Source organism: Vipera berus, assembly GCF_964194415.1.
Source record: "Vipera berus genome assembly, chromosome: 6".
In the NCBI taxonomy this organism is placed as follows: domain Eukaryota; kingdom Metazoa; phylum Chordata; class Lepidosauria; order Squamata; family Viperidae; genus Vipera; species Vipera berus.
Window position 1 is genome coordinate 83,384,829 of NC_138208.1, and position 20,264 is coordinate 83,405,092.

The 20,264-nt window shown below is 41.1% G+C and overlaps 2 protein-coding genes across 3 annotated transcripts in view; both read left to right on the top strand.

Annotated features, from left to right (window-relative positions):
• The window catches only part of SOX5 (SRY-box transcription factor 5), a gene marked incomplete at its 5' end in the record, with an annotated part of 509,776 nt that extends 500,706 nt beyond the window's left edge, over positions 1-9,070 (top strand). For both annotated transcript variants that reach the window (XM_081330567.1, XM_081330566.1), the window contains 2 exons: positions 578-794; positions 8,286-9,070. In XM_081330567.1, coding sequence (XP_081186693.1) covers positions 578-794; positions 8,286-8,592 — 524 coding nt within the window. In that variant the 3' untranslated portion in view covers positions 8,593-9,070. The remainder of the gene's footprint in view (positions 1-577; positions 795-8,285) is intronic.
• A 209-nt stretch (positions 9,071-9,279) lies between these two features.
• LOC308670401 (histone H2B 7-like) overlaps positions 9,280-20,264 on the top strand; it is a gene marked incomplete at both ends in the record, with an annotated part of 61,718 nt that continues 50,733 nt past the window's right edge. Inside the window, one exon of the mRNA XM_081331900.1 lies at positions 9,280-9,355. Coding sequence (XP_081188026.1) covers positions 9,280-9,355 — 76 coding nt within the window. The remainder of the gene's footprint in view (positions 9,356-20,264) is intronic.

Here is a 20,264-nt window from a genome sequence, read left to right on the forward strand (position 1 = left end):
CCCTCCCCCCTCCCCGACTTCCCAGAGCTAAATACAAGGTATAAAAGTAGAAACAATCATAATCTACCATATGCAAACAACAATAAACTATTAAATCTATCGCACTTTAACTCTTATAAAATGACTACAAGCAATATAAATATCACATCAATACTTATTCAAATGCTAAATGAAACTTTTTAGTCCCATATTTATTCTGGATGTAATCAATCCATTTTTTCCACTCCACAATATATCTCTGTTACAAATGGTCTTTCAAATACGCTGAGATCTTTGCCATTTCCGCCAGGTTGGAAACTTTTAAAGTCCATTCTTCTATAGTCGGCAGTTCTTCCTTCTTCCAATATTGCCCTACTAAAAGTCTTGCTGCCGTGATTAAATTCAACATCAACTTAGTGTCCACAACAGTAGTGTCAGTAATAATGCCCAGTAAAAACCATTGCGGACAAAACTTTATCCTTTTCTTAAATATCTTCTGCATATTCCACCAAATTTTAATCCAAAATGCTTTAATGATTCCCAACGCTTTGACTATTTGAAAGGAGGGTTGATTTTCCTGTTCCTCTTTCCTTATCAGGATCTCGCTGGAAAGCTATGACGAACCTTGAGAAACAGCCATACTACGAGGAGCAGGCTCGCCTCAGCAAGCAGCACCTGGAGAAGTACCCAGACTACAAGTACAAGCCCAGGCCAAAGCGGACGTGCTTAGTAGATGGCAAGAAGTTACGGATCGGCGAATATAAGGCAATCATGAGGAATCGACGTCAAGAGATGAGGCAATATTTCAATGTGGGGTACGATCCCTTTGCGTCCCATTATATTTAAGTTTCATGGGAATGGCAGGGGAAGGTGGTGTGCATGTTGTAGTGTTGCAAGTTCCAGATTTTATGAATTTTAGCAAAGTTTTCCTGATGTGCCATGATGGAATTGAAGAAAGTGTAGAACAGGGGTCCCCCAACCCCTTGGGCTGCAGTGCCGGGCTGCAGCCCCTTCGGAACTGGACCGCAGAAGTGGTGGGTGAGCATGCTCATGCACACACACACACACACACACACACACACACACACACACACGTGAAGCTGCATTGATGAATGCGATATGTGCACGTGCGCGAAACCATCCCCTCTTCCCCACTGGCCCTCCATTTGTACATCCAATGCTATTTGTGTATGGCATATATTTGGCTCATGACGGGGGGGGGAACATTTTCTGGGTGGAAAAATTTGCCAAATTGATTCTCAACTACGGCATTTACCTAGTACCCGACAACAGACAGTCCAAGTAATCATTATGATTAATAAGCATTAATAGTGCATTTCCCTATGATGAATGTTAATAAAATTGGGGATGGGATGGGGAGAATAGAATAGAATAGAATAGAATAGAATAGAATAGAATAGAATAGAATAGAATAGAATAGAATAGAATAGAATAGAATAGAATAGAATAGAATAGAATAGAATAGAGCTGGAAGGGACCTTGGAGGTCCTCTAGTCCAGCCCCCTACTCAAGCAGGAGAACCTATACCATTTCAGATAAGTGACTCTGCAGTCTTTTCTTAAAAACCTCCAGTGATGCAGCACCCACGATTTCTGAAGTTTCCACTGGTTAATTGTCCTCACTGTTAGGAAGTTTCTCCTTAATTCCAGGTTGCGTCTCTCTTTGATCCGTTTCCAACCATTGTTTCTTGTCCTTCCCTCTGGTGCTTTGGAGAATAGTTTGACCCCCTCTTCTTTGTGGCAGCTCTGTGACAGTTCTGTTGGACATCTGCACTATCCATTACATGTAGTCCTCGGTTTATGACCGGTCGCTTAGCAACCACTTGCAGTTGTGATGGACCCTACAATGGGGACTTACAACCAATATCTGAAGTTCTGATGGTCAACACCACCAGCACCAGCCCCTGCAGACGTGTGACTGCTATTCACGGCTGCATTTACTGTTTTTGCTAAACCTATCCTAAAACACAGTCATGTGACTGTGGGATGCTGCCAACGGCCGTAAATGCAGCCATGTTGCCAAACGCCTAAAGTACGCTCATGTAAGTAGAAAGACGGTGAAATTGGGCAAAATTCACTTTAACGGTTGTCTCACTCAGCAACAGAAACGGTGGGCTCAATTATGGTCATAAGTCAAGGACTACCTGTAGTAGCATTGCAAGACTGGGTGAGATTTGCCGGCTTTTGTGCCGCTACGGGATCCCATGTTTCTATCTGGATAAAATACACGCTGGTCTAAAGTGAAGCGCATTCCAGCCCCATTTTATTTCATTTCATTTCATTTTTCTTTCGTATTCGAGGATTAGGCACCGGTTTCAATCTCTCCCCTCGAAATCAAAGATGTTTCAAAGTATGTTTACCCCTGGCTGGACCACGCCGAGTGTGTGTTTGGACACGATAGCCGGCTGTTTAGAGTTTGGTTAATGGGTGTCAGTAATGATGAGTGGGGATGAATTTGTCCGGTAGCTGCTGAGTGTCGGGAGGCAGTTTTTCTAAACAGCAATAGTGTGTGTTGTAATAATAAGCAGATTTCTCAGCCCAGAAATCTGAGCCGCTTAACCCTGTTGGTGTTGGCAATTCGAATGATCCTTCGCCCCCCTCCCTTCGCGGTATACAATGAATCAAACACAGGGATGCCAGCCAAACCTTGGCATCAGGAGATTAAAGAGAGAGGGTGGGAGGGAGGACCTTTTGGAGAAAGAATAGCAGACAACAAAGCCTCCAAAATTCCACTTATCTCCCCGACACTGACGCTTGACAATGTTAGAAGAGGGGGAAGGAACATCTTGCAAGATTTAAAATGTTATTCAACTTCCTTATGGAGTCTGCCAAGGAGTGGCCTGCCTCTACAGCTAGAGGAAACAGTCCGTTGTGTGTATAAGGTCTTTATCTAGCAGAAGCCGATTGGGGCTTTTCTGAAATGTTTGTCAATTTGTGCAATTATGCCTCTGGAATCGGTGGTAAGTTGGGAGCCCTTGGGAGGCAGTGGGTTTTTTTTAACAAGCGCTTAGCGGGTTGTTGCACCCGCCGTAGCATCAGGTTGTACAGTTCAGATCCTAATCTGATACAATTGGGACATGGGAGTTAAACGACACAGTCAGTGACTAGCCACAATAGAAACGGGCGGCTCCTTAAAAACCAATTTTGTTGTACGTTAGCAGAGGCATTCTGGAGTCCAGGAAATCTCTTTCTCAGGATTTGTTCTTAAGCCAAAGAAGTATTTTCAAACAGGATAGGGGCCTTTCCAATGCATTTATCCTCTAGTCAATTTCACGTTGCTTTTGATTCCAGCCTAAGTCCTCACAGGTGGTAAAGCTGGGTTAGGGACGTTCGACTCGCCAAACCCAGCTCATATACCGTGTGTATAAAATTCATTTTAATCTTGACAGCTTTGTATACGCGGGGGTTTCTTCATTTATTTTTATTTTATTGGCTGGTTGACGTTTGTGGGGAATCCTTCAATAAGGCTGGCTCTCCGGTTCAGTCAGCAATGGATCACCGTAATGAAGAAGTTGCAGTAGAAAAGGACAAAACATGTCTTCCTTTCTCTTAGGCAGGTTAACCTTCTCATACTTGAATGTCTTTGAACAGCCATTAACTGGTCATCATCCCTTAGAATGCAGCTGTAAAAATTGGGGCTCCAGGAGACTGCATCACAGCAGCAAATGTCCCTCCCCCAGGTTCCTTGTAATGTCATGCGAATGTCACAGAAGGGGAGAACATGTACGCACGATATACAGATGGTTCTTGACTTACAACCATTTGTTTAATGGCCAAAGTTGCAGTGGCACTGAAAAAAGTGACTTATGACTTGTTTTTCACACTTATGGCCGTTGCAGCATCCCTATGGTCACATCATCAAAATTCAGATATTTGGCAACTAGTTCATATTTATGACGGTTGCAGTGTCCTGGGGTCATATGAGCACCTTTTCTGACTTTTTGACAAGCAAAAGTCTGTGGGGGAAGCCAGGTCCATTTACAACCATGTTGCTAACAAAAACTATAGGGATTCACTTAATGACTGTGGCAAAAAAAAGTCATAAAATGGGGCAAAACTGGCTTAATGACTGTTGCTTGGCAATGGAAATTTTGGGCTCAATTGTGGTTGTAAGTCGAGCATTACCTGCAGTATATTTACTATTTTTATTTGATTAGTCTCGATGAAAGATGATCAGGGGACTGGAGGCTAAAACATATAAGGAATGGTTGCTGGAATTGGGTATGTCTAGATTAATGAAGAGAAGGACGAGGGGGGAACATGATAGCAATCTTCCAATATCTCAGGGGCTGCCCCAAAGAAGAGGGAGTCAAGCTATTCTCCAAAGCCCCTGAAGGCAGGACAAGAAGCAACAGATGGAAACTACCCAAAGAGAGAAGCAACCTAAAACTAAGGAGAAACTTCCTGACAGTTAGAACAATTAATCAGTGGAACAACCTGCCTCCAGAAGCTGTAAATACTCCAACACTGGGAGTTTTTAAGAAGAGGCTAGACAGCCATTTGTCTGAAATGGTATAGGGTTTCCTGCCTGAGCAGGGGGTTGGACTAGATGACCTCCAAGGTCCCTTCAAGCTCTGCTCTGCTCTGCTCTGCTCTGCTCATTCTATTCTATTCTATTCTATTCTATTCTATTCTATTCTATTCTATTCTATTCTATTCTATTCTATTCTATTCTATTCTATTCTATTCTATTCTATTCTATTCTTAAATTCCATATTCTATTCTATTCTATTCTATTCTATTCTATTCTATTCTATTCTATTCTATTCTATTCTATTCTATTCTATTCTATTCTATTCTATTCTATTCTATTCTATTCTATTCTATTCTTAAATTCCATATTCTATTCTATTCTATTCTATTCTATTCTATTCTATTCTATTCTATTCTATTCTATTCTATTCTATTCTATTCTATTCTATTCTATTCTATTCTATTCTATTCTATTCTATTCTAAATCAGCATCAGTTCTAATCCTGGCCTCACCTACTTTTGAAATGTGGCCATAGGTCTGTCTCTCAAGAGCCAAAACTGGTCCTCAGGCAGAAGAAAAACGAGGTACCTCTGCTTCAGGTACCAAGAAGGAACAACAATGTTCATCCAGTGCAATGTTCCTCAACCTTGTGAACTTGAAGCTGTGTGGACCTCAAGTTCCGAAGGTTGAGAAACATGGATCTGATGGTCCTGATCAGAACGGCCGTGCTTTTTGGAGCAGATGGTCAACACTCTGCTTCTCTGTTTCAATGGTGGGAAGGGGATAGCTGACAATCCGCCCCTTATTCCCTGGATAACTCTTGTTTCTCTTAGAATAATACACAAACAACAGCCACCTTTTGGCTGACAAAATCAAGTTATTTGGACATGTAGCAAAGAACTGAGAGCCAATACGCCCCCACCCCGAGCTTTCCAGGGTCAGTCAGAAGCTTATTATACGCTCAGCCGGATGGGCCACTGTATGGCTTTGGTCTCCAGTCAAATCTGCTATTCCCTAAAGATGTTTCTCTCACCGTGAGGCTTCTCTTTCCAGATGGACAGATTTTTGAGGGTATTAGGAGGGCAAAGCTTGTTCAACACAATATTAACACAGAGGGATTAGTTTGTCGGAGAAGAGAAAAGAGAAAATGGGTGTTCAGTCTCATGGGGTTCGCAGGGATCATGGAATAGAGTACAGATGGAGTTCCGGAATTCAAGAAGAGAATTCAGAAGGCCCAAGAATCACCCAGTCCTTCGTTCTATTGGCATGTTTCTCCCAGTTTTCAGCCTATGGAAAAGAGAGCTTTTGTAAACAGAAACGTATTGCCTTGGAAAATTAGAGGTGGTAGAATGACTTCAAGACTCATTAAGCCTGTTCTGCTAAATCGAGGATATGTATCTTTCACCAGCTTGAAAGCCACCAAAAGCTTACACTGTGCTGGCTCTATGGGGTTGCGCAATTTAAAGGGATCAAGGGGATGTTCTGATAGTTTAACCCCGCCCTTCCGTAATTATCTTTCCGTACTCTGAGCCCTGGGAGCTATGAGAGGGATATTGGCAAGCCACACATGATCCTGGGCCCACGTTCTTCATTCCTAGTCTTAGATGCTCAGCATCCAAGCATAGAATTGGACATCATGACCAATTCTATGCTTGGATGCGGAGCATCTAAGATGAAGGACTTGGGACAGGTCTGATTTCCTTGGAGATCTATGGCAGAACTATGGAATAGGTTGCGTTCTCCTTGAACTCTCAGTGGGTTGGGTTTTTTTTGATACTGTTAATTTTAATATACTTCTAGACTGTCTGTAAGGGTTGACAGTGGGAGGCCCAGGATTGTGATGGCTCTCCTTTATTTATGGCTGGTCTCAGTTCGGGGTAATGGAGTAGGGAAGAAGTCAGACCTAAAGCCCTTGATTTGGCTCGACACATTTCTCCTTTCTATTTAACACCTACCTGAAGTCTCTGGATGAGGTCATCAACAGTATGCCCATGATGCCCAGTTCTGTCTTTAATTGTGCCTGTCGAGTAATAATGTCAAGATCTTGTCCATGTGCCTGAAGCCTGTTAGGGTCAGGATGGGAAGGAACAGGCTTAAGCTTAAAGCAAATGAGACTGAACGGATATATATTTCCGGGTCTGACTTTAGGTGTAGAGATTTCCTGTTATTCAGATTAGTTTCTGGATCAACGGACTTTATTAACAAATCAGATTGACTGCAGTGATTTGAATGAGGCATTTGGCAGTAGGTTTATTCAAGTGATTAGCCTCTCTCTCTCTCTCTCTCTCTCTCTCCCTCCCTCCCTTCCTCCCTCCCTCCCTCCTGTGTTTGCCTTGGACTCTTCTCACACCAGTTATGATCAAGGAGCTGCTATGCCCCTGTTTGCCAAGCTAGCCAAAACATGCACAGGGAAAGAGAGAAAAAGAGAGATCATCAGCCCGAATAAAATCAACAATAGTGGGTTCAATCTTCTCCCATTCAGTGTCATTTTTGAATAATCAGCTATAAGAATTGGAGGGCTAAATCTCTGATACAGAAGCCCAACTGTCTGATGTTGCCTCCCACCACAACTCCAATGCTTGCTTCCTGCCATTTTTTCATGGTGGTTTTATGAAAGTGTCTCTGCAAAGCTTTTAGAATACAAAATGAGTGATTCTTTTATATGTTACGGCTGTGCAAGATCGCTACAGTGTTGTTATTTGACTGTGTGGTATCTGGACCCAACCTACTGTAGGTCAGTCACTGGGACCAGAGGTTTAGTCTTCCAAGCTTTTGGACTCATGTTGCAACCCATCCTCAGGGAACTTCTCTCTCCCAGAATGGTGGAGTGTGCTTTGGGCTATTCTAGGCATAGTATTTACCACCAGATTACAAGAACTCAATAGAATGGTCAGATGAGGAGACCCAAACTCATTGGTAGCCTCACATTGAAATGAACAAGCACATACATTCAATTTCACGGCTATTAAGATTGTTGGCTGAGCAGGTACAAAGATAGCCAGGGAAATGATTGAAGCCTGGGAAACGGGCCCCTCACTCAACAGGAGTGATGATTTACTACCAGTTTATCAGGTACTTAGGAGCCAAGGACTTGGCAGCACAAAGAAACAACAGCCAATGACTTAGTAGCCAGACATCAACACCCCATCAACAACTAAAAAGCCACACACAATCAGTCGAAAAGCTTGGAAGACTTAAACCCCTGGTCCCAGTGACCAACCCAGATTGGACCCTGCAACATTATCGTGGGACACGTATATTTGCTTTCATTTGTGTGGTATCGTTTTTTTCCCCTCCATTCAACTTGCATAGGCAGTTGTTGGGGATTTAACATTTTATTATGCTAAATGGGAAAAAGGGAGTGGGGGTCGCTTATGATCTCAACATGAGTTGCATGTTGATAGAGCACCCATAAGAACTGATTGAATGATGGGTGGAATGAACGAATGGATGAACGAATGAATGAACAAACTTGAAGGCACATTATGAATCTGGCAGGGATGCAGGGGCCAAGCCATGTTGAATCCATGCAGACTCTGAACCATGGTGGCTCTGCAGCAGAGAAAGAGATGAACAATCTGTGGCTCTCCAGGTGTTGCTGAACTACAAATCTATTTGTTTTTATAAATAAATCTCGCACCTCTCACCATTGGCCATGCTAAGTGGAGCTGTTGAGAACAGTCCTCCAGCAACATCTGAAGACCTTCCACCTCTACTCCAAAACCTGGGGAAGAGAAGAGCCAGTTAGAAGACCACCCCCGTTTCCATGTTTAACTCCTGTTCATGCCTGTTTTTTCCTTTACCACCCACAGACAGCAAGCCCAGATTCCTATTGCGACAGCCGGTGTCGTCTACCCAGGAGCCATCGCCATGACAGGGATGCCCTCCCCACATCTTCCCTCCGAGCATTCAAGTGTATCTAGTAGCCCAGAGCCCGGGATGCCCATTATCCAGAGCACTTATGGCATCAAAAATGAGGAGACTTCTCATGTCAAAGAGGAGATCCAGAGCGAGGACCTCAACGGTGAAATGTACGAAGAGGATGAGGATGAGGAAGAGGACCCTGATGTAGACTACGGCAGTGATAGTGAAAATCACATTGCGGGACAAGCCAACTGATCACGGGGGGGATTCCCATTCTCGGTTTTGACCTCGGAGGACTTTAATGGAGAGCTCCGTCTGGTTTCTTACCCAGTGGCCAAGCACATGAACTTTATCCTCACACACTGACTGTTACTTAAAACTTTTTTAGTCTTAACCAGTTGGGACATCAGCTTATCAGGAGATATCAGCCTGCATTGAGAACTTTGGAAAAGCAAGAAAGGAATTCTAAAGAAAAAAAAAGACAAAAAAAGACAAAAGGCTCAGAGGAAGTAAACCCTATCAAGGAAGTCAATAATGACAGAGATTTAAATAAAAAAAGGACAAAATAAGCTATGGGTAACATAATGCCAGTAATTCAGCTGCTATACTCAAGCACTGAAGTCTTACCCGTTCGACCTTTTATTATTATTATTATTTTTTTTTCAAATAAACTTTATGGCTATTTGTTCTATAATGTTCTAGAAAATTCTCACTCAGGTACACAGTGCCAACAAGTGGCTTGTGAATGTGTTCTGTTGTTTTGTGTACAATTTAAAGAGAAATTAAAGATTTTTGGGGTGGGGTGGGGTTGGGAGAGATAAATCATGCATCCGGTAAGAGGGGAGGGAGAAATGATAACGATCCTTTTAATTCCTCCCCTTCCTCATTTTTTCCCCACCATGTTTTCTTCCACCTTTCCAGAATTAGACTTGAAAGCACGTTATGCATCTGGCAGGGATGCAGGGACCAAGCCAGGTTGAGTCCGTGCGGCATCCGAGTCCTGATGGCTCTGCAGCAGGTTAGAGAACCTAAGGATCATTGTGTAGAAAAAAAAATCAAGATGCTGGAGACTGAACATGTAGGACCTGCTCAGAGCCTTTGGTGTCTTATACCCATGCCAATGGGATTCTGTGCAGGATGCAATAAACTTTTGCATTAATTATATCATTGACAGCCCACACCTTTGGTCTTATCAATGTACCTTACGCCAGGCCAGAACACCTACCCTTTCAGAAGAGAAATTGACCCTCAATCTACCTTCAGAGCTCTTCAAATCAGAATAAAAATGATCTGTTCCTTCTAAAGCTCTCTGCATGAGACGAGATTAGAAGGTCTCGTAAAAAGTGGACAGTATCCAACTTGGACTCTGCCCCTCCTGATGTCAGCTGTGTGGTCCTAGCCTATTACTACCAGTGGGAATGTAACTCTTGACTGAATAAAGATTGCCCAGATCTGTTCATCTTAGTCTGGTAGACAGTGGGGTCTCAACTCCTCCCAAATTCTGAACGCCAGCCCTTTTGCAAAATAAATTTGTGGTCCGACGTTCAGATAAGGTCTTTTCCCAGTGAAAAAAAAGACATCAATTAATTATCCAAAATGCAGTTGGTTGACTGGATATCTGCCCTTCATTATTGTTCTATCATCATCTTTTCAAAGGTCTTTCCAGTGAAGCAGCCTTGGTGCCCTCTGAGCTTGGTTGTTTTCTTGCAGATGCTTCATTACCCAAACTAGGTAACGTCATCAGTGCTGGAAGCAAAGTCCGCTCTCTTCTAGCACCGATGACATTACCTCAATGATATAGGGTCTCCAGCTTGAGCAGCGGGTTGGACTAGAAGACCTCCAAGGTCCCTTCCAACTCTGTTATTCTGTTAAACACTAAAGCCTTCAGTTGGGTAATGAAATGTCTGCAAGAAAACACCGAGTTCAGAGAGCACCAAGGACTCCTCATGTCAACCCTGAGCTACAAATATTCTCCTTTATTGGTCCTTTCAGTGGTTGGGTCCCCATATCAGAATATCTTAGAAAAATACCCATAATCTCTTCCCAATTCTGTCCTCTCAGCCATTCCTTTAATTGGGTATTCCTAATCCCCACTGACCATATTCTGCTTTACAGGCTGCAGTTAGACATATTTCTGTTGTAGCCACCCCAAGCAACTAGCCCAGGGGTAGGCAACCTCGGCTCTTTTATGACTCATGGACTTCAACTCCCAGAATTCCTGAGCCAGCCAAGCTGGCTCAGGAATTCTGGGAGTTGAAGTCCATGAGTCATAAAAGAGCCGAGGTTGCCTACCCCTGAACTAGCCAATCAGCCTCTTCCTTCCTAGAAGGCTCCTCCTTTCATCTTTTCACCAATTGCAGACCAGACCATGTTTTGAGCAAGTGCCAAATCTGTTCTAATGTGATGTCCACTTCATGTTTTCTTTTCTCATTGGTTGTCTTGATTTGCTTTCTTTCATTCATGTCTTCAGTCTTAAATTAGGAAAGTACCATGTCTTAGACAATCCCTTGAAGAAGTTCATTGCCATCAGCTACTAAGGTTAGTTCTTGTTGCTTTTTTTTTAAAAAAAAAATAAACTTGGAGTCCTTCTCAGGTGAATCAAACCTATATAGAGACTGGCAGACTTTGGATTTGTGTTTGTATGTGCATAGGTTGTGTGTCAACGGTTTAAGGGGGTGAGGGTGGGGGAAAACCAGATAATTGCAAGAGAAAATTGAATAACTGGATTGTATTCACAAAAGTTTTGAGTCTGTATCGTATCTGCAAATCGGTAGGTATGGAAACATAGATATTTTTTTTACCGAGTAACAAAAAAGGAAGAATCAGCTTCCTAATTAGGTCACAGGAATGAAAAGAAAAGGATTGGTGATGCTTTCCGCCCAAATTGCATCTTTAATAGGATGGAGGCTGAGTCTATATCTTAATGCCACACCAATAACGTTGTGTGTGATTTGTGGGAATCACACGGAGCCCGTGAGTGTTTCACCTAGCAGGTCGGTCTTCTTGTTTTCCACGGGTTGCGATAAGTGCTGGAGCCGAAGCCTTCACCTGTTTCTTGTGGTTTGAAGAGAAGTGTTAGCTGCATGTAAGAGATGCCCTCATATCGCTGGCTACTGTTTTTGTGGTTTCCAGGAACTTCTAATAAGCCAGAGTAAATTGTTTCACAAACCAACCCACTCTAAGAATTGGCATTTCAGACACGTGTTGCGAGGAGCCTTCTGCTCAAAAAACCTTACTAACGTGCAAGACTTCTTGCCCTTAGTCCTACACAGGGCTTTTTTTCTCATAGAATGCTCAGAACGGAGTTCCGGCACCTTTTTTGGATGGAACCTTTGTAGGATAGGCAAGCCAGGTTGTATGACATGTGTGAGTTCCGGCACCTTTTTCTTTTACAAGAAAAGCACTGGTCCTACAGTTTATTCCAATACTGGGGAAAATTTGGTTGCATAATCTTTTTTTTCTTTTTTTTGCATGACGCTGGAGTGAATGAAAGACAATTGACTGCCAGGGTCTGTTACATGTTGCCTGGACTTGGGTAAATTTTGGCGGTCTGTTGGGATGAAGATGGAAAGAAAAAACTTTGAATAAGTGGGTTTAATGTCCTCTTATTTTCTTTCTTTTCCCCTTCTCTCTCTTTTTCATCTTTCCCTCTTCTCGCTTAAGATTAGTTTGAAGGGCTTTGATGACTGTAGATCCGGGGTCCTCAAACTCGGCCCTTTTATGACTCGTGGACTTCAACTCCCAGAATTCCTCAGCCAGGCACGCTGGCTGAGGGACTTCTGGGAGTTGAAGTCCACGAGTCATAAAAGGGCTGAGTTTGAAGACCTCTGCCATAGATCTAAGGATCGCAGGTGGCTTTGGCCAATCTCATAAATGAAACAGCTGAGAGAAGTAGGAAAGATACGGGCGGCAGATTCATTTTGCCATCCTTTTGACCACCCTGATTGGTTTATGACAATCATGTATAAATCATATACAGAAGGCCCTTGACTTTCAGCAGTTCATTTAGTGACCATTCAGAGATACAACGGCACTGAAAAAAAAGTGACCCATGCCCAGTTTTCACACTCACACAACCATTGCAGCATCCCCAAGGTCGCATGATCATGATTCAGATGCTTAGCAACTGATTCGTATTTATAATGGTTGCAGTCATGTGGTCACCTTTTGGCACCTTCTGACAAGTAAAGTCAATGGGGAAGCCAGATTCATTTAACAACCGTGTTGCTCACTTAACTACCGCAGTGATTCATTTAACAAGAAAGGTCCTAAAATGGTGGCAAAACTCGCTCAGCAGATACCTCATTTTAGCAACAGAAATTTTGGACTCAACGGTGGTCGTAAATCGAGGACCACCTAGGTGGGGATTATGGGAAAATGTAGCATTTCAAAGAAGCTTTTTGAGAACCCCAACATTCCTTTTCTTTTCTTAAAAAAGTGAAAGATGGAACAAGCCTTTCTAGTTGGAGAGCTATTTTTATATACAAGCAATCAATGCCCAATGGATTTCAGAGGTTGAAGACAATGCAAAATATTTACAAAGTCAGGGAAATCCAAAAAAAATGAAATATTAAAAATGGTCAACGCAAGGCAGGAAGAAGTTGCACAAAAAGCAAGCTTGAACCTAACCATCTTAAACTCCATTTAATAAATGAGCAGCGGCCGAGACCGATTTCTGAATATGCATCAATAAAATTAACAATGGTTATGCGGGAAATTAGAAAATAAATTTAATCCGCATTGTATGTAAGAACTACAAGTTTTAAGGTTTAAGTTTAGATCTTAAGGTTGCCCTGGTTTGTTTTTTTTCTGTACAGGTGAAAAAGCTGGCATCCTGGAGATCCAGGGGTCTCCAAACTTGGCAACTTTAAGACTTGTGGACTTCAACTCCCAGAATTCCTCAACCAGCCATGAAATGCAACGATAACAAGACATCACAGTGGTGATGCACATGCTGGCTGGGTAATTCTGGGAGTTGAAGTCCATAAGTCTTAAAGTTGCCAGGTTTGGAGTCCCTGCTGTAGAAGCAAACAGTAATCAATTATCTCAAAGAACATTGAGATTCCACCCGCTCGTGGGCACCATATTGGTCAAGTCCAGTGTTTCCTTCAGCAAACTTTGCCTGTTTTTCTCTCTCTTAAATAACTTGTTCTGAGGTCCCGTTCAGTATAGTGCATCCCCATCGTACTGTCTTGTTTTGTCTTGTTATCATAGTATTCCATGATTGTGCGCATTCTTTTCAGTTGAACTGCTTCTTTATCTTAATGTCGTAAAGATGCATATCATAATACACAAACAATATGATCAGCAGTTCCAGCTAATAAATTATGCATAATTTATTTCTCTTTTTTCTGCATTATTTTTGATTTTGGCCGTCACCATAAAGCATAAGTACAGCTGTTAAGGTATTTTAAATATATATATATATATTAAGAAAACATCTGGCGTTTCACCATGGCCCATTCATCACTTAAAAAAAATTAAATTAATGCTGGGCCATCGAGTCCAAAATGATTTATAAGAGACTTGAAATTGATTGTAACTTTCCTCTGATTACTTGGTTCGGTTTATTAAATATACTCTTGAGTCTTTCAATATATATTATAAATGTGTAATGTGAAAACTGAACATTTTGTTCTCCTTTTCTAAAACAAAAAAAACCCTCAACAGATGGTTCCCTATTTTTTCTGAACAAAAATATTTCTGATTTTTTTGAGACTTTTGAGGTCCGCCATTTTGCACAGGCCGATGGGGTTAATGATGGTGGCTTTGCTTCACCTTGGTTTCAATTCCAGATTCCATCAAAATATACAAGATTGGAGTCTACATAAATGCATGACATATGAGAATATTTAACCTTGGCTGGGATGCAAAACACTAAATGCTTGCGATGGCTTGTAGTTCTAACTAGCCATGCACCGAATGGCTTCCTGCAATTTTTCAAAAGTTTTGTGTTCTATTTCTGTTTTATTCTTCTCCAAGTAATTGAGAATTTCTCCTGCTGGTGTTTGGAGCTTATTTTATTACTGGAAGTGCTGGGGAAAAAACCAGTCAAAGTGATTTTCTGCTACGTCTCTTTTTGTGATTCAATTCAAAAGCTTCTCAAGATATCTACTGTTCCCAAGTTTTGGGTTTTTTTTTAAAGACCAAAAAGAGAACATTCTTTTTAAGGTCTTCCCTTGGAATGAATTAAAGCTGGAGAAGCCAGAGAGGCTGTAAAGAGAAGTTTATAAAGAATGATCTCACAAACTCTTTAGACATCCCATAGAGCAGGGGTAGACAACCTTGGCTCTTTTATGGCTCGTGGACTTCAACTCCCAGAATTCCTGAGCCAGCATGGCTCAGTATGGAAACCTCTCCCTTTCTCCTCAGCGTGGCTGGCTCAGGAATTCTGGGAGTTGAAGTCCATGAGTCATAAAAGAACCAAGGTTGCCTACCTCTGCCATAGACTAATTTAAATGCAAGCACACCACTCTTCCTCTGTTGATATTTCCACACAGGTTTTTTTTTCTCCTCCTTTGAAAGCTAATTTTATAGCAAACTCACTTTCATGATTTTGAGAAGGACATTTCCTGTAGAAGAACTTCTCAGTGAATCTCAGTGATTATGGTTGTTTGAAAAAATGATGATAGATGCAATAGATCAGGGGTGTCAAACTGCCGGCCTGAAAGCCAGATGCATCATAGCGAAACCGGGCCCACTCCATTGCCGGCAATGGCAAAAAAGTCACGATACGTCGTGTGATGTTGCGAGTTTGACACCCCTGCAATAGATGATGGGTGGATGGATGGATGGATGGATGGATGGATGGATGGATGGATGGATGGATGGCGAGAGAGAGAGATGATGGATGATATATAGATAGATAGATAGATAGATAGATAGATAGATAGATAGATAGATAGATAGATAGATAGATAGATAGAATAAGATATATGATATATATATCGAGAAAATGAGAGAGATTCAACAAAATCAATCTGCTGGAAAAGAAATGCACTGTTATTCAGAGAGACCTCTGATTTGCAGGCATGCAAAAATTCTTTCAGGCACGAGAAACAACCTCTGAGAAACGATATCCATCTTCTCCCTAGTGAATTTGAGAAGACAATTTCCCCCTTTTTCTTTTGGGGAAAGCATCTGAGCCTTTTTATGCTCAGAAGTGTTCCTGAGTATCCCAACTTTCTCAAGAGAGAGCAATGAGAGAGCTGCAACAACCATGGGGCATCCTCTTACAGTTAGAAATTGTTTGTACACTCATAACGTAACACCTTGTCCCAACAGAGAGAATCCCATGTTTGTAAACTAGAAGGAGGGATCTTCACTACGGTGTCATGTAAATTTTTGCACGGATGAGAATTTTGTGGGTATTTTGTGTGAGCCAAAAAAACCAATCACCTTGATCAGATAGAGAGTTTTTTTAAAAAAAAAAAGATTCATTGAGCGTCATCCAGGCCACAGTGAAAAAGTTAAAATTCCACAGAACAATTAAGAGAATTTAAAGTGATTTAGTTTGGGCTAATTTGTGCTCAGTCAGTGAAAATAAGACGACCCATGTCCTGTCTTATTCTGTATTCCTACCCCTTGATCCTTTTCAAAATCATCTCCTCTTGTTTGTTGTATGAATGGTTGTATGGATGGTTGCAAGTTGTATGAATGGTTATTATGTTGGAATTGGGAGTTGACTTTTTTATCCCAGCGGTCTAGATTCAGTTAGAGTTTATCCTGATGCGTGCTCCTGCATTGTGGTCAATCACCCGTAAGTCCAGGGGTCTTCAAACGTGACCCTTTTATGACTTGTGGACTTCAACTCCCAGAATTCCTCAGCCAGCCACGCTGGCTAAGGAATTCTGGGAGCTGAAGTCCACAAGTCATAAAAGGGCCAAGTTTGAAGACCCCTGCATAAGTCCCATGGAACACAGCAAGACATAATTCTGGCTCAAGAAGCACTGCAAAGCCCAAATAATGTCTACTCAGTAGTAGAACCCACTGAATTCCATGGGATAGATCTATAACTAGTCATATCTAACTTAAGCTGGATCAGGACCCATAACAGTGAGATACCTATCTTGTGATGTTACAGGGCTGTTTTGCTGAACAAAAGTGGGACTGACAATATTTCAAACCACCAGATTGTCTGACTTCAATGCATTATTGTAGAGTATTTTGCAGGATGCATTTCTGGGGCCCTCATTCCCCATCTATAAGCTTCTCATGCTTTGTATTTGCCAAGCAGAATCGTTCAAATACTTTAACATCTTCCTTCTGCTGTACAGTATTAATCCCAAAAGGGTCACTAACAATTATTATTTCAGCCTCTAATTAGTTGAGTAATCAAATCTTCCCATTATTGCATGGAAGGGGGTGGGGGAGCCAGTTTTCTCAGCGACAGTGTTTCAGAGATTGGTTTTTGCAATAGACCCTTTTTTCATCCGATTTTTTTCCCCCGTCCACAAACAAAATTGTGTTTAACCTTCTTACAGCACACTGATACAGGCCTCTTTTATTTATTTATTTTATTTTTTTTTGGTAACATAATCCAAATGAGATGAACGTTTATTGTCCCCGTGGAAGCCTCTGACATCACGTATCTTTTAAAGTTGAAAATAATTATACTCAGTACAATTGTAAGCTTCTCTTAGCAAAAACTTATCCCCTAGAATTCATGGCAACCAAACAATAGTGTCTATTTAAAGACATGGTTTAATAAGGGTGAACTGTTTAGTTCCTCCTTTCTGAATGAGTGAATTCACTAAAAATTCAAATGAATTCTCAACTGGTAAAACAGAGGATGCTTGTAATACTAGCCTGCGAGACCCTTGCTGTATTAGGTTTTTGTAACTGTGTCTTCTCTCTCTCTCTCTCTCTCTTTCTTTCTCTCTCTCTTTTCTCTGTATCTCGTTGTCATCTAATTATGTGCTTGCATCTGTCTTGTGGTTTCTTAAAAACCAATCTGTCCTGTGAAAGAGGAACTTATTATTTTTATTCTCAGGATGTTTGGCAATGTCCTTTGAGTGTGTATGAGTGACATTTTTCAGTATATTGCATTGTCCGACGTTGCCAAAGGATGCCCTTGTTGATGTTGTTTTCTGTTACTCATTGTTCCTCCATCCAATGGCCTCCTTACATGCTCTGAAAAGGCTCAGCCAAAGGCATTTCGTTCTGGTATTTTGTTTTTCCTTTCCTTGGGAATTAATGTGGGAAGCAAAGGAGGCCGCGGGCTGTTGAAGTGATGTTGTAGAATGAGAGGGAGGTCATTCCCAAATAACCTTTGGTCGTCTTGTAACAAAATCACGGCAGGAATACCGCCCTGAAGCCAGGAGAATTTCATGGAATTTTTCTTCTCCTTTCAAAAGAAAATTCAAAACCCAGTTCTTTTTCATCCAACTGGATTACAGGGAAAGAAAGAAGGAGAAATATTCTGCCAAAAACATCCCTAGAAATAGACCTAACCTCTCCACATTTGTTCTGCTTCAAAAAAAAATACAGCTCCTGTTCAGTTCACCAAAACATTAGCTGAAAGTCTGGGATACTTATTTAAATGATAAAATGCAGAGTATTTGAATTCTTATGGCAGATCAGTAAAGAAATCATTATGTCAGTGCTTAGGAGAGTCAACTAAGCTTTGATAAAATCATTTCTTTTGGATTTCTGGCACTTTTTAAAAAAAAGATACCAAGGTTTTAGTTTTATAAATGTGCTTAGTTATTTCAATATCCTAGCCTCACAATCAAGTCTATGTGTGATTCACTACACACCCAGAATCTATATTTGGAATCCGAAACTGATGTAGGATTTCAACACAAGTTTCTGCTGAAGTTGGCAGTTTGTGCAATGTTTCAGAATTTGAATCGGACTTTTTCCCCAACTCCGTTTTAATTGGCTATTTTCACAAACTCCTATAAAAGATCTAGATCTAATTAAATATTTTTAAAGACCTCTGAATTCATGGGAAAACATTAGAACATGCTTATATTTCCTTATTAAAAAGTTGGAAAGGCATAAGCTGGGGCTAGTCTGTGCTTCAAAATGTACCAATTGACTTTTGATCAGTCTTTTAAAACAATTTTATATATAGGTATTTTTGATTTTCCTGAACTTTTATATCTGGAAATGTTGGGTACGAGAAGAAATCAACTAAAAATATAATTTTGAGGCCCTAAATCTCATTTTTCAAATTCACCCCACATACAAAAATCCCATGTTTATTTCAATTTTCTAGTCATGGTGTGAGAGACTACTGTTCTTCAGAGTATTTTTTTCCAGATCCTCAAACTTGTGTCCAAGCAAAAATAAGAAATAAAGCCCCATTTACTCAGGCTTATCTTCAGTATATAAAAATGTTCAGTCGTAGTTCCTGTGTCGCTACTTAATATTAAGCTGAAATCCACTTTAATAATGTATTGATGTGTGGTACTGTTTGAAAACAAAATGGAAGCATGCTTGAAATCAGTGAAGCTCAAATTATTTGCAACTCATTTATCCCATTGATTTTAAGTAGAAATATTAGCTCTAGATCCATTTGCAGTTCACTTGCGCCTCAAAGAAAAGCTAGATATTATAAGGCCCCTAAATTTAGTGCGGTAAAATCTGGGCCAGAGGGGGGGAAAATCATCTTCTGTGCAGTATTTCAACTCTAGACTAGAAAGAGAATTAGAACTGACTTATAATTAACATGCAAAGAAAAGACCTATTATTGATGTAATGGTTGGGTAATACTGAAAGAAGTGAGAAATTAGAATTATGTGCATAGCAGGCCAACTACATTACAAGCAGTCCTCAATTTACGACAGTTCATCTAGTGACCGTTTGAAGTTATAACGGCACTGAAAAAAGTGACTTATGACCATTTTTCACACTTAGGACCGTTACAACATCTCCAGGGTCATATGATCAAAATTTAGACGCTTGGCAACAGACTCATATTTATGACGATTGCAGTGTCATGTGATCATTTTTTGTGACCTTCTGACAAGCAAAGGCAATGGGGAAGCCAGATTCACTTAAGAAACGTGTTCCTAACTCAACAAACAGAGCAATTCACTTTGCGACTGTGGCAAGAAAGGTTGTAAAATGGAGCAAAACTCACTTAACCACTGTCTCGCTTAGCAAGAGAAATTTTGGGCTCAGTCATGATCGTAAGTCGAGGACTACCTGTATATTACCTGGCTGAGAGGCAAATTCCTCTACTTTGTGTGAAATCCCTTCCCAGATCCTGAGATTTTGACAATTTCTCCCAATTTCTCCAGATTAACCAGTTAGACCAGGGTTAGGCAACCTTGGCTCTTTTATGACTCGTGGACTTCCACTCCCAGAATTCCTGAGCCAGCATGGCTAAGCATGGAAACCTCTCCCTTTCCCCTCAGCATGGCTGGCTCAGGAATTCTGGGAGTTGAAGTCCACAAGTCATAAAAGAGCCAAGGTTGCCTACCCCTGATTAGACCATACTTGAATATATCTATAGATAGCCTGGATGGTTATATAGAAAGCCTGGATAGTTGGAAAAAGAAAGAGTGCCAGTCGTTTTACGGATCCACTTTCAGTCATGGTACTTTCCCATCTAAGCCAGCTTGGTGGATTTGACCTGCCATTTCCTTCTGATCCCAGTTGGACTTCCCAATTACCTAAAGGGAATCGCCATCATGTCCAAACACATGGATATTTCTGAAGATCCCTTTGGAAGGGAAATATATAGAGAGTGAGGGAGCAATGTTCATGAACTTGTATTAGGACCACCTCAGCTGTAAGGCATGTAATATGCATGATCAAAAATGCTGCATAATCCTGTCCTGAATGCGTCTATGCATGTGTTCATTTTTATGTATGTGATTTTTTTCTTTCTTCATGATTTTATTGAGGACCAACATGATGTTGCCATTTCTTCCTTCCTTTGGTCTATCAATTGGTGTTTGCCCCCGTTTGCCAAT